Raw genomic sequence first — 27267 nt, 5'->3', positions numbered from 1 at the left:
TATGTGGTGCTCTGTGATGGGCAAGGTGTATTCACGTCTCGTGCCCAGTGTTCCTGGGATAGGCTGTGGATCCACCGTGACACTGACCAGTATAAATCGCTTATTGACGATAAATAAATGAATGAATTTGTTCCAACTTACATACACTGCTTTCTAAATTTCAGTCATTCCTTAACAATTTAAAAGCTTTGACTTATAGTACTAAATATAAAGCGGTCATACAGCATGTACAGAGAGTAACAGATCACTGCATCATGGTATCAAAATAGATCAATTTTAACAAAACAGTGTAAAAAGAAAAAAGAATTAAGCATAAGACAGTGAAAAAAGTAAAATTCCATGTGACACCCAGGCTTTTGTTCTGGTATCACTGGGCTGAGTGTGGTTCAGCACCATGGACAGCAACACAAGTTTGCTTTTCTGTATGGCCGTAACATGACTAACTGCCTGAATGAACTGTCGCAATACATCAATACAAAAAAACAAGACAGAAGAAAACCTCACACACACTCCTACATCACACATGGTGAATTTAAATATCTACAGAATACTATAGCAGGTTAGTTAAGATTGGGGCGCAGAGTGGCTTAGTGGGTAGCACGTTTGCCTTGAGCCTATCGGGTTTGGGGGTTCAATTCCCGCCTCCACCCTGTGTGTGCAGAGTTTGCATGTTCTCTATATGCTTCAGGGGTTTCCTCCAGGTACTCCGGATTCTACCCCCCAGCCCAAAGCCATGCATTGTAGGCTGATTGGCACTTCCAAATTGTCCGCAGTGTGCGAATAGGTGTGTGATTTTGTCCTGCAATGGGTTGGCACCCTGTCCAGGGTGTCCCCCACCTTGTGCCCCGAGTTCCCTAGGATAGGCTCCATGCACCGCACGACCCTGTGTAGGATAAGCGGTACAGAAAATGGATGGGTTCTTAAAATTCCAGTAGACTACTACTAATAATTAGTAGACAAAATAACTACACACACAATTGTTAATAATGAAAGAAAAATAACACTTGTATGTCTTGAGATCTAATTTAGTAATGCTCACAATAATTAGCTTAGCCTTTGGATTTTTGGCATGGGATTTTGCTACTGAACCTTCAGCAGCTCTTCTGCAAGCTATCAACCCTGGAGATGTGAGGGAGACATAGCGAGATGTTTGAGAGAGATGCCAAAACCAGACAAACACCAAACACATTTACTTTAGCTGAGGGTTTAAAATTATCCTTTGTAATTTATTTTAAAATCACAACCTCATTAAATTCACCCATGCCCCAGCAGTAACCATGGCATTGACAAAAACACAGAATATGAAGACATGGTGAGATAAGGCTTTACAACCAAACAGCATGGCTTGGTTTGACTCTGCAAATTACAAAAACAAATTACAAAAACAATAATCCTGCATTTTGTCTTTGTTTTCTCTGCAAAGGTATCTGTGCCATATCCAACTACCCTCTGGTTACTTTACATTGGAGGGAGATAAAGTGCAGACTTGTCAAACACAAACATCACCAAATCTCTGGCTAGAATTGTTAAAAGAGCAATCTTCAATAGTGCACTTTAATTCTCTTTCCAAATCTCTTTTTTTTTTTTGTAGCTGCTTCAGTAATGTTTCCTTTTCACTGACATTTTGCACAATGCTCCACGTAAAGTCATAAATCACAGATTCATTGCTTTCACAGACGAAGGCAACTACTCTCGTTCTGCCGTGAAAATAAACATCCCCTCTAGGGTTCAATTATCAAGTGTGTGTGCTCGTGTGTTCGCGCTTCACTCTGGGGTCATGCTGCTATCACGCCTGATACACTGTATTACAAAGTATTTTAGAGATCCTAGCAAGTCTAATATCATCATGGATGAAAATGATTCAAATCCACCGGAGTGCATGTTTGCTCTTCTCTGATGCATTATGATCAGTGTACTTTTACAATGCGTGTGTTTGCATTTGAGAGTAAATGTATGCATACCATAAGGTGAAAAATGAAAGAGATCATCAAATCACAAGTAAAGCCTGAACAGGACCTTAAAAATTGCCTAATAACCTGTGGCAAATGGATCGAATTTGGTATTTTTGGTGAAGTATGTTCTTGAGCCTAGGCACAGTCCAGAGAATTTGGTGAAAATTGTGTTCTGGGGCTTGCTTCCACCAAAATCTGGTGTGGTTCCTTATCGGGTATGGAAGCCATCCACTCTCAGCTCTGTATGCTGAGTAACTTGATCGGTTCAACTTGTCACGTAACTTCCTGTTTCAAGTTTCATGAAGCCAAGGAAAGAGTTGTTTTGATCAGCGGAGAAGATGAAACACCTTACTGATATATATAAAATACTATTTATAGTACTGGAGTGATATAATTAGCTCATGTTTGTGGTGCAAGAGTGCTTGCATTGAGAGCATCGTAAAAAGTGTGTGTCTCATGCTGGCCTGCATGGCTAAATATCTTCTTATTTGAGAATGGTTCCTCTTCTGCGAATATGACATTCCGTGCATCCAAAAAAACTCTGTTCTGCACTACGTCAGGGTTGGACTAGGGATGGGTGATATCTTATCGTTTGCGATATACCGGTAGAAATTCTCCCCACAATGAGAATTAGTCTTCCTGCCATAATAACGATAAAGCCTAGTTGATGATGTATTTCTGCGTGTGAAGGTCTGTGTCCTGTTCGCAGCTCACGTGCAGAACAAAAACAAGTACGGCAGAGGGCAGACATGAAGCTGAGGAGGAGTTTATCTCTAAACGAGGAGCTACCTCTACAATCTGGAACTGGTTTGGTTACAGAAAATCAATTTTACTTTTAGACCAGTGTTTGTGTTTCTGAGGCTCTCAAGACTGCATGCAGCATCACTTGTAGCTAAAAACACTGGTGAAATACTATATTTATATCGTCACTGATATCAGAAAATATCGTGATATAATTTTAAGTCCATATCGCCCATCCAAATGCTGGTACCAAAAGAAAATAATAAAAGCTGCAAACGGATTCATCTAGAGAGTAAATTTCCCCCTGCTCTCTGGGTGGGAGGGATGGCATTACTTTCTCCCTTATCAATCACAGCAACACTAGCCGATCGTGAGTGTCTGAGAGTTAATGTATGTGGAAGAGTGCAGATAGTGCTTTCCTTTGAGAGTGTTCAGCTGTACTTTGAGGCTTCATGTATCTCAGAGGTTAGCCTTCACCCTCCTTAGTTGGTAGCTGTCATGCGATGGAGTAGGTGTTGGAAACGACCAAAATTGGGGAGAAAACGTGAAAAACGAGAAAACTGTCATGAAATATATCACATGAATAAGAATGACTGCAGCAGATGTTTAGGATTGTTTGTGATTTGTACTTAGGAGTGCTCTGGATTACTCAGAGTTTTCAAAGGCTTAGGACGTACATTTGGCACCAAAATGCTTTGTGAATTACTCTTAGCCAGAGTCTTAAATCTTCAAATTTATTTCTCCTAACCTGTTCAGTATAGAGCTATATTTTAGCCTTAGGATTCTTTGTGCGCATAGGGCTCTTTCTTTGGAAGGCACCATTAGGGATGGAATAAAGTTTGATCTATGTGGAAGAGTCTTGACTATTGTTCGGATGTTTAGACAGAGCAAACTCTCACGATGGTATAGAATAATACACATATTAATTTGCTTTCTGCACTCTGTATAGCCAACACAGCTGCACAGAAATTAGTGGTTTTACTACTCCATCAGCGCTGTGTAACTGTCTGACCCACTGCACTGAAGCCCCAGACAAGAGTGAGTAATAAACTATAAACACTGCTTCTACTGAATTGACTGAATGCATGCACGTTGCAGCACAGCAAGTGGGAGGCTGCGGAATGAGAATATGAGCACAGGATCTCCAGGGAATGAAACAGCCTGCTTTTCTGAGACCAGATCCCCCTCTTCCTGCTCTTTACACTGTCTGCTCCATCTTCACATTCCTGCCTTTCTCCGGCTTCCGGCCATGGCAGCCAGAACAGAGGGCGCAAATGCAGTGGCCGTCTCGCCACTCTTCTTAAAGGTGAGGTCATGAATTTTCCACATTGCTTTTATGGAAAAGTTGGTGCAGTGGGAATGACTTGAAAAGGGAAAATTAACGACTGCGTCAGACTGTAACCAGAGGAATAAATAAAGTATACACTTAATAGCATCTAAGTGTTGCAGGAAATCCAGAACACAGGACCAGCCAACTGTGTCTCGGTTTACCAAAAGCAATGTGAATATTTAGGCAGTAATGTGGGAAATGTTTCATCTCCAATGCTGCAGCACAAGAATTTTTAGAGCTCTTACCCTAGCTAAAAGCAAACAGAGCGTAGGGCTGCAGCTTGTTCGTTACATGTAGCTTAGTAACTGGATACTCGGACCACATCCCCTGCCACACATGTGGACATGGGTTGTTTAGCAGCTCAATTCAATCCCCTGTGCTTGCGTCAACAGTGTCATTCGAGTATCCATGTGACATATACCTTGCTATATTCAATTTTACCTTAAAATACGACAGGACTAATCATAACAATTCTGATTAGTTCTGTTTAAGTATGAAGTATTGCATTGTAATATGGTGGTCTAAACTTCCTCGACTTTGCTTCTATGGAAAATATCATTAAGATTAACTGATTAAGACAATTTTGTCAAACCCTTACTTAATATGGATTATTATTTCCAATTTTGTTTACTTCAGCATGAGTGGTCTCCAGTCCTGTTGCTGTTATGTAATTACAACATATCAAAATGACTATAATGATCTATAATGATCAATTTAGTTGTAATAACTTAGATAATTAATTTAAAAAAATAAATCTATATTCCAAAATTGGATTAATAACAATATGTTATTACTAAATTACTTTGTTTAATTAATTGTTTAATTACTATTATTAAACAATATGTTATTACTTCATTATTAAACAATATGTTATTACTTTCTCATCTGTTTAACACAAAAGGACACATATATTTGCATTAAGAGTTTTTAAATCATTAAAAAAAAAAATACTAAATGAGAATTGATGCTATTCCTAATAAAGTTACTACAATATTAAAGGGTTATATTGAGTCCCATTCCAAAGCATAATATAAACGGAGATAACAATAATACAAATGGCAATAATGGTCCACAAGCATGAAGCAAATAAGGCAGGGGATGTAGATCAGTAACAAGTGAGTAGTGGTTACATTTCTAAAGTCTCTTAGTCTCTTAAATAGTGATTGAAAGAGTTTAAATCTCAGGATCATCTGATTCAAAACCCTCAACCCTCAAATGCTCAGGTTAAATGTAAGTCACTTCAGATAAAAGCATCTGCCAACCGAATAAATGTAAATACTGATAGTTCAGCAGGATCAGCATTTACAGTGCCAAAACAACTTGATTGAGTATAATGGGTGAGAGAAAAGACAAGAAAAGTTCAGTCTGCCTGTTTTATCTTTTTTTTTCCCCTCCCTGTCTCCATCTTTCAGTGTTGGTGCTGCTCTGATGTGCTGCCAGACGGTGCCTGCTGGAGCCAGACTGCCTGAATGTTTCTGTCATATCCAGCACAAGCTATTCTCACAGTCTTCTCTCCTTCGCTCTCATCTTGTCAATGTTTCAAACTCATTCCACACAATTGTGCTCCATCGTCTGTCAGCTCAGCCTACACAACAGCCCCTGACGGCGCTTATTTAGGCATTAATTATTTCCTTTCAAAGCATAAAAGAACAATTCCTTTATTACCACAGCTCGAATACACGCAATACCAAGCTTGTAATGAGGGTGTTAAACCAAACCAGTATACATGATCTGTTTCCCACTTCTCTGAAGCTGGGATCAATTCACCAGGGTGAAATGACTCATAGTGGGATATTACATGACATCAGTTTAGCCACTCAGTAAACCCTGAGCAGACATTACCGTGTATTTTTTGTTGGTGGCCAGCTGCTCGCCCTCTCGCAGCCAGGTGACCACGGGCTTGGGGTTGCCAAAGGCGGTGCAACTCAGTGTGATGCTGCCTCCCTCCCTGGCCTCCACATACTGCGGTGGCACATCCATGAACGTAGGGGGTGCTAAGGGAAAAAAACACAGAGCACAAAAACACAAACATAATCAGATATGACCACAAGTCAATGACAGCCACACCACAACTTCTGCAATATTTCGTTACATTTTTATCTACAGTCCTGTTTCTAAACATGATTTTAAGAAGAATTAAAGTATACTGATTGGTCTTTGTATACTTTTGTTACTTAATTATTGTCCTGGAAACACTGGAAATGCCAGTCCATCTCAATGTATCACACATGCACACTCAAAAAAAAAAATCAGTTTAGGGAAGCCAATCCGTCCACAGGGCATATTACAGATGAACAGAGAACCTGGAGGAAACCCACAAGAAACGTCACACAGGCCGTAACATGTCACTTGTCATGAAGTGTAAGCTCACAAACACTCATTTTCATAAAGGGTGCCAACAATTCTGGAGGGCACATACAGGTACATCTCAAAAAATTTGAATATTGTGGAAAAGTTCATTTTTATCCATAATTTAATTCAAAAAGTGGAACTTTCATATATTCTAGATTCATTACACATAAAGTGAAATATTTCAAGCCTTTTCTTTTTTTAATCTTGATGATTACGGCTTACAGCTCATGGAAATCAAAAATCCAGTAATTCAAAATATTAGAATAAAGAATTTATAATACAGAAATGTCGACCTGAGAAGAGCTCTAATCACAGAATTAACTCAAAACACCTGCAAAGGTTTCCGGAGCCTTTATTCTATCAGTCTGGTTCAGTACACACAACCACAATCATGGGGAAGATGAAAGTAAATGTTGCATTTCATTTGGAAATCAAGGTCCCAGAGTCTGGAAGAAGAGTGGAGAGGGACAGAATCCAACTTTCTTGAAGTCCAGTGTGAAGTTTCCACAGTCAGTGATGATTTGAGGTGCCGTGTCATCTGCTGGTGTTGGTCCACTGTGTTTTCTCAAGTCGAGAGTCAATGCAGTGTCTACCAGGAGATTTTAGAGCACTTCATGCTTCATCTGCTGACGAGCTTTATGGAGATGCTGATTTCCTTTTCCCGCAGGACTCTGCACCTGTCCACAGTGCCAAAACTACTAGTAACTGGTTTGCTGACCATGGTATTACTGTGCCTGATTGGCCGGCCGACTCGCCTGACCTGAACCCCATAGAGAATCTCTGAGAGACACCAGATCCAACAATACAGACGAGCTGAAGGCCACTATCAAAGCAACCTGGGCTTCCAGAACACCTCAGCAGTGCCACAGGCTGATCGCCTCCATGCCACACCGCATTGATGCAGTAATTCGTGCAAAAACTGACAAAAACTGAGTGCATAAATGAACATACTTTTCAGAAGGTCGACATTTCTGTATTATAAATTCTTTATTCTAATATTCTGAGATACTGGATTTTTGATTTCCGCGATATTCAAATTTTTTTAGATGCACCTGTACAAATATTAATGCGCTTGTACTAATTATTACAATATCATTTATATAAACAGCTTACTGTTTATAGCTGCTATAATGTAAGTGATAACAGGAACTAATTTATCGTGCAGATGTTCACCAAACATTAAATGTAACTATAAACCACTAAAAAGTTTTAAATGTCTGTCATTAATCATTGACACATCGCTATGGTATATGAGGAATAACACACTCCTGGACATGTTTAATTTTAATTAATAAAAATTATTGAGTTCATGTATATTTCGCTAATAAGGTAGATTAAGTACAATTTCAGCGTAGTACACAAAGTTTCCAGAGAAAGCACTCTATGAAATCTTTCATCATGCAAGCCAGTGTTTTTTTTTCCCTCCTGAGCATCAAAGCTTAGTATGTCCAGCCTCTAATACCTCTATAAGAACCATCACCACTCTCACACTGTCTCCTACACCTGGCAGATTTACACATGGCATTTACTCTTAATGGCAGGAGGATGCTGGGCCGCTGCAATGAGGCTCTGATAAGGAGGGTGTGTTTGGGTAGTCATTCTGAGGTAGGATGTGTTTGGGTAGTCATTCTGAGGTTTCTACAGAACCGCTACTGTTCAGAGCACAGCTACATCTGCCCATCTGACACCTGCAGACAGACAGACATCCTCTCTCTCACCCATGGCAGGAAGAAAACTGCTGCCTACATAGGACACACACACAAGAGTGTTAATACACCACCACAGGAAACCGACACTGTCGGGCCTTTCAGCTTCCGTGGGAGCCAGACAGCACCTGCCCTGACAAAGAGGCTTTTGGACAAGAGTGGAACAGACTGAATACTAATTTAGTACCAATGTCAGTGTTTCACAAGAGGACGCAAGTGTCAAGAGATGCAACAGCCCGTAATAAACATTGGCAGAATGTGTGTGATGCAGTTGTGGTACAACACTGCTTAGTATTTGGTAGGGCGAAAATGAGTATATGGCTTCTGCTTGGTTGGAAGGAAAATCCGCAGCCATACCTACGTACAGAACATGTAGGGATTAAGCATAACTGTGTGCTCAAGTTAAAGAAGTGCAAAATTAGTCCCTCCAGGATTTCGCGACTTTGCGATCACAGAAATGAACACAAAATCAAGCAAACTCCGCAATATTCGGTGGAGCTTGCGATTTTTCAAAATTACCACAGATTTGGGCCAAGACACGTCATGTGACGTCATCACAACACGCACTCAGCCAAAGCCCTCTTCGATTCCCCTGCGTCGAACACGAGTACAGCTAAAAGGTCTCATTTATCAACAAACATCACTGTGACACACCGTGGAAAACAATTTTGTGCAACTGCAGTTTCACCAATTCAAGTAGTTTTCCAAAGTCAAGCCTTTTGGCCGCAACAATCACAACAAAAAAAAAACTCCACGGAATCCTGTACAGACGGTAAAATGAAGTGTTGTAGGTCTAATATTTGCCAAAGTACCATAGAAAAATTATTTGCAAACGCATACTAAGAAAATATTAACAGATCTCTTTTTTTATACATTTGATAAAAAATTATGACTGCTATTGAGATTTCAAAAAGCATTTGCAGCTGATGGTTTAGCATGAGTCTGCATTAGGAAGGTGTGATTTGGAGGACGAGCTGAAAAGGTGATGGTTGATATGGCACACCTACATTTCAGATCCAATACACTAATTATGTTTTATCTTTGACTGTGAGCCATGAACTGAGGCTGTACCTACTGCATTCGATCACCAGCAGGCAGGCCAGCCGAGGAACAAGGGTGAACATTGGAATGCCATATTTGTACACTTAGTGAGTCGACGACCTTCTACACTTTTACAAACCTATCTTTCTTTTTTCTCCCTTCTCTTCCACAGGATGCCACACTATTCCCCAGAGAGCTGGAACGAGGCCTGTTGGGGTGTCCAGGACCAGGACAATTACTGTAAGGTCTGGCAGTCTGTAAACGGAGACGGACCAGGTGCTCTTTGTCTTCCAGCATTGGATAAGTGCTGGGAGGACAAGTTGAGGTGTACATTGCCCTTATTAAAGAGAGGTTGTATTAGGGCCCTGTGATGGGTTAGCACCCGGTCCAGGGTGCCTTGCACCCCGAGTCCCCTGGGTTAGCCTCCAGACTCCACTAGGACCCTGTGTAGGATAAGTGGTACACAAAATGGATGGATAGAGGTTGTATTAGGTGAGCCAGGACACTCAACAAGGTGGAACTGTAACCAAGTTGTTAATTCCAAAGAGCCACAAGGAAATGCTGTTCCATGTCGCTCGTTATAACTCTATGCCTAGAGACTGACAATGAGTGCATCAGTTAAGGGCTTGTTTCTATTGGCTAGGAAAATGAATGTCATTTGAAGGTCAGTAATGTGTGTTTTGCCACTAATGTCAGCCGGTATGTGTGCCTTTGTGCTCACTTGCCCTTATTAAATGCTGAACATGGCAGTGATATAGGAGTCATACAGTAGAGTTGGAGTACTCGATCCAATTATGAATGAACTCTGACTTGTCATGCACTCAGGTAAATCTGTACTCAAACTTGACACGGATTCAGACATTTTGGAAATTTTTACGCGTACAGTCGAGTCCGCGTCATGTGTAACATGAAAAGAAAGATAAAAAATAAATAACAACATAAAATTAAGATAACAAGAAATGAATGAATGTCTCCATGCCTGACCATGTGGCTTTCTGTGTGCGCGTTTCAAGTGTGTGCACACAGAAAGCCACATGGTCAACCAGGAGACATTCATTCATTTCTTGTTATCAATCGCCTCATCGTACGAGTACAGAATTGGGTTCTCTTTAGCGGCTTATTGCGCTTGGACGGTCAAATAAATACACACACATCATGTCAAAATGTAGGTCTGGCCGAGTATTCATGCAAACAGTCGGTTATGTGTTAAGTGAATGTAAACAGCTGGGGAAAAATCAGAGGTGTGTCAATGCAGTATATCGGATCTGTGCATTAGGTCTTAAAGTGACGGCAGTTTAATAAACCTGCTGCTGTCTGTGTCATTAATGTTAATCAAACAACAAAAGACAAAGAGAAAGTCACTCACTCACTCATTTGACTGAATAACTTCAGTAAATTGAATAAGAATCACTGTATAGGTGATACAGTGAAGTCTATTTTATTTAATATATATATATATATATATATATATATATATATATATATATATATATATATATATATATATTAGTCTATTTTAAATTGCATTATTCAATTTCTTACTTGAATTGGGGGTGCAGAGAATGGGGGGATTGTCCCAGGGGATGGAGAAGGAAGACATTGGGCAGCAGTGTATGTGGCAGGTTGCGGTTTAGCAAGAGTCTGCGGCAGGAAGATGTAATTTGGGGGATGAGCCAAAAGTTGATGGCTGATGCCATATCCCATACCATTTTTATGTTTGCTCTCGCTCGCTCGCTCTCTCTCTCTCTCTGTCTCTCTCTCTCTCTCTCAGCAGTGAGATGAATGCATGTGTGGCTGTGAGCTGTGCAAAGCTGTAGCTCAGCAGCATAAGCAGTGAACAAGCTGTAAATCTACAGTTATGGTTGTTTTAAGTTTAATGTTACTGACTGTGCCAAGTGGCATGAGCACCGATAAACAGACTCATGAGTGTTCTTATCCTGCATTCGCTGTGTTCTCTGAGAAAAAAAAAATGTATGCTGCCAAGATTATTACAGGATTTAAGGCTGAACCGTGAATGTGTGCGTTAAATCGTGTGTCCTGGTATTTGTAAGCATACAGTATACTCATATGTGGCTGTCTATATTTGTAAGTCACTGTATATATTCCTTGATTGTTTTTAATATCCGCTTAGTTTTAAGGAGAGTAAACAAATTGCCATCATTGTTATATATTGTTGATTAAACCTGAACAATAATCCTCCAATCCAGTCAGAGACATATTACAGTCATAATGCTGGTATTCATTTTTCATATCTCATGTCAGCATTACTTTTGAAACAATTGAATGCACTGTAACTGCATGGTCATTTATGTATCTTACATACCACATAAAGATTAGAATGTATTGGACTGATTCCTGATATGGATATTATCAAAACCAGACGGTCACACTAGTGTTCAAAAAAAGGAACATAAACCAGCATGTAATAATACAAGTATCAGGTTATGGGTTGTGTGAGCTGGAAGAAAAAATAAGGTGTAAATGAAAATGACAGGATTTTCTTTGATTTTCAGAGTAATCTTTCATTTTCGGATCAAATAAAATTGACACAATTGAGATAATAACGTAAAAAAAAAATCTGCATCCCCACACACAGAATGATAGCAGGTATCCCCTGTTCTGTTTCAGTCACGAGCTATAGCACAGCCTCTGCAGATCTCTCTTGTTGCATTTGCTCGGATTCCTGCAAATATGATGAATTTCAAGTAGTCTTTGTGGCATTTAGGTGCAATGCAGCAGCACTAGCATATCAAAAGCTGAGTAAGGTCACAGAAATCCCACTGTATGCATGGTTTAAAATGGCCTTGTAACATAAAAACCTTATTCTTTCCACCTGAACAGTAAGTGCTATTGAGATTTTATAAACCGTTTAAAGGTGAAGGACAAATGTGTGTGTTCAATTGTGTGTCCTTGCATATGTGAGCACTCACGTGTACATGAAAGCGAGGTGAAGTGTGCATAGCACTGCACATAAGGGAGGGAGGGTGTGTGTGTGTGTGTGTGTGTGTGTGTGGGTGTGTGGGTGGGTGTTGTGATAAGACATAACAGGAGCACATAACCTACCACACTGTCCAATAATGAAAACGAGAAAAGCAGCAGCAGAGAAGAAACCATTAGCATACATGCATATGATCCTGCCTACGTCACCTGCTGCAGCTGTGCAGGTGACATTTCACAGACTAGGAAACAATGAACTCCTTCACACTGTGCCGAACACTAATGTTCACACACACGCCAGCACAATTCACCCTTCAACCCTGAATGCTGGTGCATCTCTGAGCATTGCACCAACACCTAAAACCTATGCAGTGCTTAAACTAGCAGGTACTGTGAGCACAAGGTACCCTTGCTGGGATCGGAATATTCATGAGCTTTGGCTTGCATGCACATTTTTAGTGAACAAATATCGAGCGCATACTAAAAGCTGACAGTTCGCCGCTAATTATAATGTTCCTGTGGATGGCACCTCAGCATCTGGCAGCAGAGGAAAGAAATACCAAGAGCTGCTAAGCGTTGTGATGAATGAGCACAACTCAGCAATCAGATACAGCCAATATCGTCAGAGCAAAATACCGAAAACGAGACAATACAAAGCCACACGAATCCTTGCGTTTCAGTCACGTCATTTTCTGTTGTGGTCACCATATTTGGGATCGAATTTCTAGCTTCGCTGCACGGAGTAAACATAACTAGTGGCGAAAGATGGCTAGAATTACTCACAGTACTTCTAAAGAGAATAAAAAGTACCACAACAACGCTGATAAAGTAGACTGTGATACTTATGAAACTGCTGATTCCAGTTAAATACACACACACACACACACACACACACACACACACACACACATATATATATATATATATATATATATATATATATATATATATATATATATATATATATATATATATATATATATGATTTCTGTTCTCGGATGGCAGGAGCGGAACCTGATGTTTTTTTCTGCTGTCGTAACCTCCCTGGCTCAAGGTTTGGCTTGTTGTGCATTCATAGATGCTTTTCTGCTCACCACGGTTGTAAAAGTGATTAGTTGAGTTACCATAGCCTTCCTGTCAGCTTGACCCAGTCTGAGCCAGTCATTTTCCTTTGACACCTCTCATCAACATGTCGCTGTAATAATATTTTTCCCCATTCTGATGTTTGATGTGAACATTAACTGAACTGAACATGTTCCTAAGGTATTCCTAATATATAATAAGTGAATAGTGTTTAACTCATAACACAACCCTTCTCCCTATTCTGGAGAGTGAATAAAAGATTTTAAGAGTACAGAAGCAGCATTTCACCTCTGGGTGGGTAAATGATTCCAGTACTTTTCGCCAGGAGGAGGCGAAAGCTGTCATTAGAGGCAGGGATGACAATATCAACTAAATTTGGTGATGATAAGATAAATGTCCCATAACGTAGCTATGAGGCAGCATGACCATGAGGATCTGCTGCACTGCTGCTTGTTGAAGATACAGTATATTATATGTAATATGGTAGTCAGTTATCAGTATAAATGAAGCACAAACACACTAATACCAGGGGCGTTGCCTGGCCTGAATATTTGGGGCTATAGCCCTGAAGATTTTTTCTTTAGCCCCGAATGATTCTCCAGTTGGAGCGGTTTGTCACTACGTAACTGAACGTCAGAAACTGAAGATGTCAGTGATGTAATTTTGATTCTTCAGTGAACAGAATGCTGCATTTTATCCTCAGTGAATGGAGGCAAGACCAATCAGACAGGTTTTACAGGACAATACGTGGAATTACTCGTGTCTTATTGGCTAACAGCTCTCAATTCTGCCAAATGCTAGCTCACACAGTCTGTTAATGTGAGGAGAAACCATACAATGATAACCCATACAATGATAGCTTAGTTGTGCCTCCCCTTGGCTAGCGACACCAAACTAGCCTAGTCGTGTGTTAGATATCCAAAACATTTTTATATTTTATGAGTCTGGTAGTCCTGCAAACAGTGATAACACCCGAGGCAAGTTTTATGATAAATCCAACTTTCTGTCCAATTTTCACATTTTTTAAACAATCAGCCCTCACATGCAAGAAAAAAAAATGCATGGAAACAGTCTATTTAGAAGTACGTTTTTAAAAGTTTTTTGATGGAGAAGAATCTGGGCTCAGCCCCGGATGATTAACACTCCAGCTAACGCCCCTGGGTAATACTGGTACATTCAGTGCCCTATTCAGTCCTCAAAATGGCAGCAATTATACAGTGTGACGTCACATGAAACAGAAGGGTACGAGACAGGAAACACACAAAACTGGAAGGCACCAGAAGTGTCTTAAGTTTTCACATTACAAGGTGTATTTCCAAATTGCTTCAGACATCAGTTCTAGCCTTCACTACATTACTTCCATGATCCAGAAAAGAAGAGGGTGTACTTCTAGCAAATCAGTTTACAGCTGATATAAAAGAGTGCAATAAATTCAATCTAAGCGCTAAGCTTGAATGGTACAGTACAAACAGAGACCAAAAGGCCTTGTGATTATTACGATCATTATCTCATTCTGTTTTTACTGCAGCTCCTACATGTAAAGTAATGAACGATAAACAAAGAGCAGACTGAAGCTTCTTTTGCATGTTTTGCAGTCAGAATACAAAACACGCCGGTGTTGAAATTTGTCAGTCCTATCAGCACATACACAAAGCCTACAGCGCCTTAATGATAGTATTAATATGCGACAGAAGGCCTTTTAGAATTGACCTTCAGGCAATGATTACAGAGTCATGAAGCATGATAGTTTATATATTGTTTTAATGGATCATATTAAATTCATCATCTAATAAAATGCAAACTCTCTCTGTGGAAGGGATAGGTGTAATATTTCTAGCAGAATTGAGTAAGGAAAATAAATAATGAATCAGGCAGAGTGATAAGCTCAAAAGGAAGGAAAAGGCCAAATTCAAATTTTTTCACTTACTTCGGACCACTGGAATACGTTTGGGAAAATCTACTGTTGGAAATATTGTTGTGTTTACCTGATACTAGCATGGCTCAATTCCAGAGATGGCCTAATGGGTTTCTAAGCCTACATGGCAGACATAGGGAAAATATCACTAGCATATACAGCAAAATAATAACTTATTATTTGAAATACTACTGTGATTGCAATAATTAGATTGATTTACAGGGATTTTTATGGTTGGATTCATAGTTGCGATGCATTTCATGGATGTGCACTTATAGTACACACAAAATTAATTGAATCTGGGAACATTTTTATTATTTACTTACTTATATATCAGTCACCTAGCTTAAGTAAGCACTTTACAATGGTCACGGATGTGAAGCGGGAGCCTATTCCAAGCCCACTGGGTGCAATACACCCTTAATCCATCACAGGGCATCACACATTCACTCATTTATGTACCCTAAGCTGTGTGCAGAGACATGTAAACCACTGATAACAGTTTCCTGCTGGCAGGCAAGTTTGTTCGAATACATTATCATTTCTATAGTGACAGCTTAGACAGAGAGTTGTATGGTAGACACTGCAAATAAACAGATTTTTAAAATGTGTGCAATCTTTGATATGGTGCACCCTTTCTGTGAAGAGATGGTTATTTAGCATTTTTGGAAGGATCCTTCAGTGTCTGTGGTCTGAAACAGTCAGATGTAAGTGAATGATAAGTTTGTGTTTTCTGACATAGGAAAGTCAAGAAACAATGGTTTTGTAGGTACTATAACATAAATGATAACAGGAACTAACTTGTTTAGTGGACATTCCAGCAGATTAAACGCAATGTAATGTGAAAAGTATAACAAGGTTTCTCAAGTCTTTTTACCAGAGGCCAAGCATCCGCCTGTTTTGGGGGTGTCCGTGTTCACCACTGAATTTATTTGTGATGTCACACTCCACAGTAGTGGTTAATGGCTCATGTGAAAGTAGAGAATTTAAACCTAGCCTACTAGGTTTAAATTTTATTATGGCAGTTGTATACAGTGCTTTACTATCAAAAAGCTTTAGTTGTGTTGTCTGTTTTATCTCTGTACCAATGTTATTGTGGAGAGGTGTGAATTATTTGCCCAGCAGGGAGTTCACACCCCTCCCCTTTACATTCACCCTGCTCACCAACAGCTAAACATAGAGGCATCATATAGTGGTGCTTGAAAGTTTGTGAACCCTTTAGAATTTTCTATATTTCTGCATAAATATAACCAAGAACATCATCAGATTTTCACACAAGTCCTAAAAGTAGATAAAGAGAACCCAATTAAACAAATAAGACAAAATATGATTATTTGGTCATTTATTTATTGAGGAAAACAATCAAAAATTACATATCTGTGTGTAGCAAAAGTAGCTTTCAGTACTTTCAGTGTGACCCCCTTGTGCAGCAGTAGCTGCAATTAACATTTGCAGTAACCGTTGATCAGTCCTGTACATCGGCTTGGAGGAATTTTATCTCATTCCTCAGTGCAGAACAGCTTCAACTCTGGGATGTTAGTTGGTTTCCTCACATGAACTGTGAGGTCTTTCCACAACATTTCTATTGGATTAAGGTCAGGACTTGGCTCTTGGACTCTTCTTTAACCATTCTTTGGTAAAAACGACTTGTGTGCTTAGGGTCGTTGTCTTGCTGCGTGACCCACTTTCTCTTGAGATTCAGATCACGGACAGATGTCCTGACATTTTCCTTTAGAATTCGCTGGTATAATTCAGAATAAATTTTTCCATTAATGATGGTGTAACACTTCAAAGACAGGCAAGGAGGAGGTTGGAACCGGCTGAACGCAAACGTAATATTTAATCATAAACAGAACATAAAACACAAGAGAAACACACAAACAGAACTCAAACATAATGCACAGTTGCATCTCTCTCTCTCCCTGTGGTGCTTCCAGTCACTCCTTATCGCTCTCTCCCACTGATTAGACAAATCAGTGCCAGGCGTGCATCCTCACAGCCTGGCCCCTCCTTCCCCTTGTCATAGTCGTCCTGCCCCAAATGCAAAACAGGCCCAAACCATGATGTTTAATACCACCATGTTTCACAGATGCGATAATGTTCTTATGCTGGAATGCAGTGTTTTCCTTTCTCCAAAAATAACGCTTCACATTTAAACCAAAATGTTCTATTTTATTCTCATTCGTCCACAAACATTTTTCCAATCGCCTTCTGGCTTGTCCAAGTGATCTTTAGCAAACTGCAGAAGGACAGTAATGTTCTTTTTGGAGAACAATGGCTTTCTCCTTGCAACCCTGCCATGCACACCATTGTTGTTCAGTGTTCTCCTGAGGGTGGACTCATGGACATTAATATTAGCCAATGAGAGAGAGGCCTTTAGTTGCTTAGAAGTTACCCTGGGTTCCTTTATGACCTCGTGGACTATTAGACGTCTTGCTCTTGGAGTGACCTTTGTTGGTCGTCCACTCCTGGGGAGGGTAACAATAGTCTTGAGTTTCCCACATTTGTACACAATCTGTCTGACTCTGGACTGGTGGAGCCCAAACTCTTTAGAAATGGTTTTGTAAACTTTTCCAGCCTGTTGAGCATCAAGAACTCTTTTTCTGAGGTCCTCAGAAATCTCCTTTGTTAGTGCCATGATACATTTCCACAAATATGTGTTGTGAAGATCAGAATTTGATAGATCCCTGTTCTTTAACCAAAACAGGGTGCTCACTCATGCCTGATTGTCATCCCATTGATTGAAAACACCTGACTTTAATGTCACCTTCAAATAAACTGCTAATCCTCAAGGTTCACAGACTTTTGCTGCTCACAGATATGTAATATCTCTTTGCCTATTTTTTAGGACTTGTGTGAAAATCTGATGATGTTTAGGTTATATTTCTGCAGAAATATGTGGTAGCTCAGTGGTTAAGACATTGGACTTCTGATTGGAAGGTCATGAGTTCAAATCTAAGCACCACCAAGCTGCCACTGCTGGACTTAACCTTTACCCTTAACCTTCACCTGCTCAGAGATAAGCGTAAGTCCCTCTGGATAAGGGCGTCTGCCAAATGCCGTAAATGTAAATATAGAAAATTCTTAAGGGTTAACAAACTTCCAAGCACCACTGTACGCTACACGCAGAAACCCAACAGTGTCCTGACTAGTCTTATAACATAAAATAAAGTTTTTAAAAAAATATATATATCATTCATTTATTTATACTGATTGAAATGGCCAATGTCAATTTCCATACTGTGAGAAAGGGTTAAATTAATAAAAAACTGTCATTGTTGGCACAAAATTTGCAATTGTTACAACTGTAATTGCTGTGATATAAGAGCAATAAAACTTTGTGATGTGCTATTATTGGATGCTCCATGTTAGCCTACATCACACCACCTTATCATTGATTTTCCTTCAACAACCCTATCATGTTTTATTCCTTCCTTATTTATTTATTGAGTGGTGATGTTTAGTGAGTGTTTATAAAGTGAAGTAAAGCATTTCTAAATTACTGTAATGCCCAAACTTGTGATTTTGACTTATACGATATATACACCTACTTTCAACATTATAAATGCTTTATAGCACAATAACCGTTCTTCATTGTATGAAGAGTGGTAACAGAGGAAAGAGATACACTTTGTCTGACTGCCACTTCCCAGCTTCATACAGTACACCTCTGATTCATTGATGAATATGAAATGACGTTGTGTTTACTTATATTTTACCTTGTCCATTATACATGGAGAGTATAGAAAGAGTCTATAAAGAAATGCCTAATGGCTCCTGGTGTGTATGATCCTCTCAAGACGGTGGTAATAACCCCCCACCCCATCCTACCCCCCCATACACACTCATATACTATACCTACACACACACCAACTCAGCAATCTGAGCTTATCAAATCTTAGAACAGAACAAGGCAGTGCATTAAGCAAGATTGAGGCAACATCCTAGAAAACTCTGATTCGATAAAAATAGTAAAGACACACCACAGTGCACAGCTTATTTCCAACAATGAGCGAGTGAGTTCAGACTCTACTGCTCCTTGACTGCTCCTTTGGAATTGATTTCATGTTATTCAGTTCCCTAAAGGATCAGAATAGTCTCCACATGACACGCAAGCAGTCTAAAAAAAGGTAGCCCAAATGGCCATATTTTTTTCCAGTTCCATCATCAGTTCGGCTTGTGAACCCTCGGAATGAGCAACAACGCTGGATCTGACAGAGTCCAATCAGTCGTTCTATTTTGAAACATTCACTATTGCAAACCTGCCAAAAACTGCCCCTGCATTTTAAACACGAGCTTCAATATGTCCATTGGGAGAAAATAACAGGCAATGTAATCAGTCAAATACAATAAGATTGTAGCTGTACATTTCACACACTCCATTTTGCAAGAGTGCACAGTTACCATCTTGAAATAGTTTCATGTGTATTTCAGCTGGATGAATCAGCGACAAGATCATTAGGCATAAAAAACAGAAGCGCATTCATTCCTGCATCAGGAGTTTGCTTAATGGACATGAGCAGGCGAAACATTCAAAGTGCTTTGTATTCTCTGGACTATAAAAGATTTCTCCAGATTACAAATGTCTGGTGTGTAACTAACCGTTGACTGTGAGATGGACCCAGCTGCCATTGTGGAAGGTGTCATACTGCTGTTCCAGCATGAGAACCCTGCACTCGTACCAGCCCTGGTCCTCCGAGCGCACCTGATCAATCTGCAGAGACGCCTTGCCATGTAGGCTCGTCCTACCTGCAGCAGATACAGACAAGAACGCAGCAATTTGTAAAATATTCATATTCATCACTCTGTCACAAGAAACCACAGACTAAACCAGAGCATTATTTGTGCTTACATCACAGTGCTGTTGAATTCTTAAATCTGATTGGTCATATGGTGTTGATGAGTTTTCTATATAAGCACACCTCTGTACAGGTTAGATATTAATGTGCTTGCTCTAATACATTATCATTTCCTGTGTGGTGAATGCTCACATAATTTAAGTTTAACAATATAGTGTTATTAATTCATTAATTAATTTTCCATAATGATTATCCTACACAGGGAGCCTGGAGCCTATCCAAGGGAACTCGGGGCACTTTGCGGGAGACACCCTGGACTGGGTGTCAACCAATCGCAGGGTGTAATCACACACACACTCATTCACACACTACAGCCAATTTGGAAATGCCAATCAGCCTACAACACATGTCTCTGGTCTGAGGGAGGAAACCAGAGTACCTGGAGAAAACCCCCAAAGCATGGGGAGAACATGCAAACTACACAGACAGGGTAGAGTCAGGATTCAAACCCCCAACACTGGAGGTGCGAGGAAAACATTTATTATGCTTATTTAACATTTAAGCAAGGAGACTCTACATGGAGGTAATCCTATATAATTTATATAATCATCCAGAAGAAGATGGGTTCCATTTTTAGTCCTCTCAAGGTCTCTTCCTGATGACTTCTCAGGAGGTTTTTCCTTGCCACTGTTATCGCTGGCTTGCTCATTAGGGATCTACAGTTGCAATCAAAATTATTCAACCTCCAGTGCCAATCGAGCTTATTGTCAAATTTTACAGACTTTCAGCTGTTTGCAATGAACAAATCAAACAAAAGCAATGGAAATAGTTCAACACAACGATTGCTTCAAATGGTTTCCCCAAATTCAACTGAAAATGCAACTTATAATGACTTCTCCAGTTTCAAAATTATTCAACCCCTTCATGGGAAGCATATTTAGTTCTTAGTAGGACACCCTTTTGCTGTTATGACCTGCTGCAAACAAGATGCATAGCTTCTGGCAGGGTTCCGGAGGAATCTTAGCCCATTCCTCATGAGCAATGGCCTCCAGTTCAGTAATATTCTTGGGTTTGCGTTCTGCAAGCGCCTCCTTCAAATCCCACCAGAGATTTTCTATGGGGTTCAAGTCAGGTGACTGTGATGGCCCTGTAGAATCTTCCAGGAAGACTTCTGCAACCAAGTCTTGGAGGAATTTGAGGTAAGCTTGGGATCATTGTTCTGTTTGAAGGTCCAATGATGCCCAAGCTTCAGCTTCCTCACAGGTTTTCTCCGAGGACTTCCTGATACTTCAGTGAATCCATCTTGCCTTCCATACGCCGCACGTTTCCAGTGCCAGAGGATGCAAGGCAGCCCCACAGCATCACAGAGCCACCACGTCTACGTTATAAGTTGCATTTTCGGGCTGAATTTGGGGAAACCACTTGAAGCATTCGTTGTGGTGAACTTTTTCAATTGCTTTTGTTTAATTTGTTCATTGCAAACAGCTGCACATCTGTACATTTTGACAATAAACCTGATTTGCAATGGGGGTTGAATAATCTTGATTGCAACGGGAAAGCTACATTTGGATTTCTGCTCAAGCTGCTTTCTGACAATATCTATTAGTGAAGTAAAATGAAACTGAATTATTCAAGTAGTTTTCAACTGTCATTTTAGCTCATTTTTATGTCAAGATGGCAGACTGTTGATGTGTTATGTGGATGTGGTGAGTAATGACGCTCTCTCTTATGACACTAACTCTGACTTTGTAGTTCAGTGTAATGAAGAGCCTTATGAACAGTCAGTAAGTAAATTATGTCTGGATGCTGGATCTTATTGAATATACCATGCTAACTAACAATGTGACTTGACAATAATTGAATATATATAAAATATCATCTAAATTATGTGTGCACAGCTTAATGAATGGCTACAAGTTTAATTAATGTAGGAGTTGGAGTTAGGAGTTGTTTAATTAATATAATAAAACCAAAGTTTTTGGTCATTTGATGCCCCTGTAAAGGAAATCTGACCCTGGTTTGAGGGATAATGCTGACTAAGCACTCATGATTGCTCCTTGAGATAAGCACTGATTAACAAGTGGACTTTCAAAACTATAAATACTGCATACTATTACTACATAATACACTCAAAAATTCACATAGTATTAATGTAAACCAATTATATTATGAAATCTCGCATGGATGTTGGCACTGACAGGAACTACAACTATAGTATTACATTAACATGATTAAAAGATGTGTGGAAGAAGAGCACAGCCATGATGTGGAATCTGGAATAGTGATGTGTGCAATGTCGGTATTAAATCCTCACTAACTGCACTTAACTTAACTCTGTATATGTCCTTAGGAGAACAATCCACTAGATTTTATCATAGTCTCACTCATAATCATCTTGGATTGTACAGAGTGACCGGAGATAGCATGTCAAGCTAGGACAAGATGTATATACACACTTAATGGCCAAATGTATGTGGACACCAGACAATGACCCCCATATGTGGGCCTTTCCCAAACTTTTGCCACAAAGTTGGAGAATCTCTTTGTATGCTGTATCATTAGGATTTCCCTTCACTGGCACTAAGGGGCTGGGCCCAAGAGTGTTCCGGCCTGATAATGCCCATGTGCACAAAGCAAGGTCCAAGAAGACATGGTTTGCCAAGGATTGTTTGGAAGTACTCAAGTAGCCTGCATAGATCCCTGACCTCAACCCAACTGAACACTTTTGGGATGAAATAGAAAGGTGACTGCACGCCAGGCCTCTTCACCCAACATCAACACCCAACTTCACTAATGCTCTCATGTTTGAATGGGCACAGTTCTCCATAGCAACAGTCCAGATCAACTGGAAAGCTGTCCCACAAGAGTGGAGGCTGTTATAGCAGCAAAGGGGAATCAACTCCATATTAATGCCCATGGTTTTGGAATGGAATGTTCAACAAGCACATATGGGTGTCATGGTCAAGTGTCGACATAATTTTGCCCATATAGTGTATGTATATTTTTGAGGACTGAATAATGCAACACACTATAAGAACCTGGAAAGCAATCCTTGATATTAACCCTATAATGCTATCACATAACAGCATACATTCAACGGTAGAGTACATGCAATAGTAAAGGATGGCGTACTGTGACTCCCAGAACCCATATTAAACTTTCATCAGCAATAAGTGAGTAAAATAGTGTAAATCATAGATTGTGCCATTACATAGGGTTATGCTTCTCACTGCATTGGAAGCTATGTCCTGGAAACCAAGTGAGATACCATCTCTCATCTCCATGGTGGAAGACTTTCCTTGAGATTAAACATCGGCATATTGACAGTGTGGCCAGTTTTCATGCTTCACAGCACTGGTGTATTGACCAGTATATATCATAGTCCTGAGATTGCAAGCCGTACCTGAGAGAGGAAACTGCAGGTTTCCAGAGCAGGAAATCAATATGCCACAGGGAAACAGGGGGCTGCAGCCTTGCAGCAAAAGAGTTTTTTTCTATAAAATCAGAGCTTTGGAGAAACACATCTATTTTTGCACAGGGTGATAAAGTGCTGATGAGGGGAGGCGTCAGCACTGAGGTTAGAGAGCAAATCCACACTCTCTTGGCAAATGAAAAAGACTGTCTCAGCCACTACTTGAGACATGCACTTCCCATCATCCAGACTGTTAACTATAGCTGGATTGCTCTCGGTGCTTCTCATCTTGGTGTATCATAAAGTAATTTTTCAGCACCTACTCATTGTTTAATGCAGGCTGAGGAGCAAGCGTCCAAGCTTTTTAGCAGCTTAATGAACATAATCCACACGCCAGCGCTTGTGAATAAATTACATTAAACATGCTGCGGTAGTTGCTGAATAGTTCATTTCCGGTTTTATTCATTTCATTGGAATGGATAGGGCATGCTGAACCAATTAACCCTAATAATGCAGCTCATGTTATCTTAGCCCATTCCTCATGAGCAATGGCCTCCAGTTCAGTAATATTCTTGGGTTTGCGTTCTGCAAGCGCCTCCTTCAAATCCCACCAGAGATTTTCTATGGGGTTCAAGTCAGGTGACTGTGATGGCCCTGTAGAATCTTCCAGGAAGACTTCTGCAACCAAGTCTTGGAGGAATTTGAGGTAAGCTTGGGATCATTGTTCTGTTTGAAGGTCCAATGATGCCCAAGCTTCAGCTTCCTCACAGACGGCATGACGTTTTCTCCGAGGATTTCCTGATACTTCAGGTGAATCCATCTTGCCTTCCATACGCCGCAGGTTTCCAGTGCCAGAGGATGCAAGGCAGCCCCACAGCATCACAGAGCCACCACGTCTACGTTATAAGTTGCATTTTCGGGTTGAATTTGGGGAAACCACTTGAAGCATTCGTTGTGGTGAACTTTTTCAATTGCTTTTGTTTAATTTGTTCATTGCAAACAGCTGCACATCTGTACATTTTGACAATAAACCTGATTTGCAATGGGGGTTGAATAATCTTGATTGCAACGGGAAAGCTACATTTGGATTTCTGCTCAAGCTGCTTTCTGACAATATCTATTAGTGAAGTAAAATAAAACTGAATTATTCAAGTAGTTTTCAACTGTCATTTTAGCTCATTCTTATGTCAAGATGACAGACTGTTGATGTGTTATGTGGATGTGTTGAGTAATGACGCTCTCTCTTATGACACTAACTCTGACTTTGTAGTTCAGTGTAATGAAGAGCCTTATGAACAGTCAGTAAGTAAATTATGTCTGGATACTGGATCTTATTGAATATACCATGCTAACTAACAATGTGACTTGACAATAATTGAATATATATAAAATATCATCTAAATTATGTGTGCACAGCTTAATGAATGGCTACAAGTTTAATTAATGTAGGAGTTGGAGTTAGGAGTTGTTTAATTAATATAATAAAACCAAAGTTTTTGGTCATTTGATGCCCCTGTAAAGGAAATCTGACCCTGGTTTGAGGGATAATGCTGACTAAGCACTCATGATTGCTCCTTGAGATAAGCACTGATTAACAAGTGGACTTTCAAAACTATAAATACTGCATACTATTACTACATAATACACTCAAAAATTCACATAGTATTAATGTAAACCAATTATATTATGAAATCTCGCACGGATGTTGGCACTGACAGGAACTACAACTATAGTATTACATTAACATGATTAAAAGATGTGTGGAAGAAGAGCACAGCCATGATGTGGAATCTGGAATAGTGATGTGTGCAATGTCGGTATTAAATCCTCACTAACTGCACTTAACTTAACTCTGTATATGTCCTTAGGAGAACAATCCACTAGATTTTATCATAGTCTCACTCATAATCATCTTGGATTGTACAGAGTGACCGGAGATAGCATGTCAAGCTAGGACAAGATGTATATACACACTTAATGGCCAAATGTATGTGGACACCAGACAATGAAAATACTACACAAGAAGTATTTTAAGTTAAAGCAGTTATTTAAATTCTAGGTGTGACTGACACGGTACTAGGCTAAGCAGGTTTTTAACTTGCCAAACTAGACACAACATAAAATGTAAATAGAAACCTACTGTATGTGGGGTAATGAATAAATGAACACAACACCTGACCATAAGTGACATATCCTCAGGGGTTAAACGGGAGGAAAGCTCAGGGGAGAGAGAGTGGCGCTCCATCACAACAAGCAGAGCTGAGCTCTGGTACCATTATTTCAATGGAAATACAGTATTAATTATATTGTGGCACAAGGGTTATGGTAATAATGATTTGAAATAGCATCACACTTCTTTAATGTAAGTGCCCAGTGACACACTGTCTCATAATCCATCCCTGGATCAAGTGCTATTTTATAAGCTGCTGAATAACAAGAGTGAAAGCCGTATTATTACATTAAACCTAATTTGCAGTGATTAATGTTAATGTGATAATTACCACTACGACTCTATGCAGCAATATACTGACAATATACAAGTCTCCTATTAGATTTCAATGCTGTGAATCTTTTCATACATATATAACTGTAATAATATTTTTATTTTTCTGTTTTATCTTGCTTTTATGTTATATCATTAAATTTGACAGCCAAAAATGCTGCTGCCTTCACTCCACATTTTATTGTTTTTCAGGCTTAAATATATGTGCATGATTTTAAAGACAATAAATTTACCCTTGCGTAAATATTGACATAACTTTTGGACTCGAGTCAACATAAATAATTAAATTAAAATATGTTGATTTTACTAGTTTGGAGGCCTTACAGTATTACATATCTCCGCCAGAAACAAACCAGATGATATTTTGTTATCATTTTGATTCCAAAACTGGAATTCGTTTTGGCCACCCAACTGTGAGTGAATCAAGGCCTTAGGACAGAAACAGATATACTGTTTTAATCCCATTTCCATGATACCAGTGGCCATGACATATAACCCCTGGCTTTACTGCCCAACTCAAGCATCTGCAAACAATCTGCAAACCCTTTGGACAGATTTAACAAATTAAAGATTGATTAAAAACAATGAAAAGCGCTGTTATAGTTTTGCCTGTACACAAACCTTATTCTTCTTGGCTCACTTAATATATTTCTGTTTCTATGACAGGTCTATCATTCACCTTTTTCTTCTTTATGTCTCCATTGGCATCTATCTCTTTTTTCGATCTTATTTTCTCTCTCCCTGTGGCAGTTTCACGTTCCACATTCTCATCCTGGTAATACAGGGATAGCAATAAGTAACTCTCGCCTAATCTCAGTGAAAATGAATGATTTATGGTTGCTTTCACTTATAACCATTCAGGACAAGTTATAAAAAGTTTATGCATCTATTAAAACCATTATTAATGCACTTTTGGGCATCATACGAAAAACAATCATTTGGGATGCGAAAAAGTTCAATGAAAATTGAAATGATTACCAAGGATCCTGAGGGATGGTGTATGTTACGTGTTGGATATTCCTAAAATACAACAGCATGCTGTTTGAGATGAAAATAGACATCCATATCAAGCTTTTTTCTGACTTATTCTGAGACTAGTTGATAGCGATGGCAATGTATGCAGGTACAATTTATACACCTTCTGCTGTTCAAATGATCATTATTGTTCTGGGTGATAACTTTAACATTGAAAAAACAAACAAGTTAGGAATTTTAGTCAAATCTGTTTCACAATCTTTAATCAAATCCAAGTTATGGTTTCCTAGTGGACTAATGGCTAGCATGTGGTGCTTTCATCGCCAAATACAATAAAAGTCAAATCCAAGTTATGAGTTTTAATCTGAGTTACCAGTTTTAGTCACATCTGATTTACAAGCTTCAAATCAAATCCAAGTTATAAGTTTTTTTTTCTGAATCCAAGTTAGTGAAATCCAAGTTACAAGCTTGATTTGAATCTGATTTACAAGCTTTATATTCTGAGTTACAAGCTTTAATCA

At 39.4% G+C, this 27267-nt stretch overlaps 1 protein-coding gene across 1 annotated transcript in view; it reads right to left on the bottom strand.

Moving 5' to 3' along the window:
• Nucleotides 1-27267, bottom strand: part of igsf9ba (immunoglobulin superfamily, member 9Ba) — an 80290-nt gene that overhangs the window by 30340 nt on the left and 22683 nt on the right. Inside the window, exons 3-4 of the mRNA XM_053647050.1 lie at nucleotides 19660-19806; nucleotides 5866-6017 (exon numbers count right to left, since the gene is read on the bottom strand). Of these exons, the coding sequence (XP_053503025.1) occupies nucleotides 5866-6017; nucleotides 19660-19806 (299 nt within the window). The remainder of the gene's footprint in view (nucleotides 1-5865; nucleotides 6018-19659; nucleotides 19807-27267) is intronic.

The sequence above is a fragment of the Ictalurus furcatus genome, chromosome 17 (genome assembly GCF_023375685.1).
Source record: "Ictalurus furcatus strain D&B chromosome 17, Billie_1.0, whole genome shotgun sequence".
Classification (NCBI taxonomy): domain Eukaryota; kingdom Metazoa; phylum Chordata; class Actinopteri; order Siluriformes; family Ictaluridae; genus Ictalurus; species Ictalurus furcatus.
This window is presented reverse-complemented; position numbering and strand designations above follow the sequence as displayed.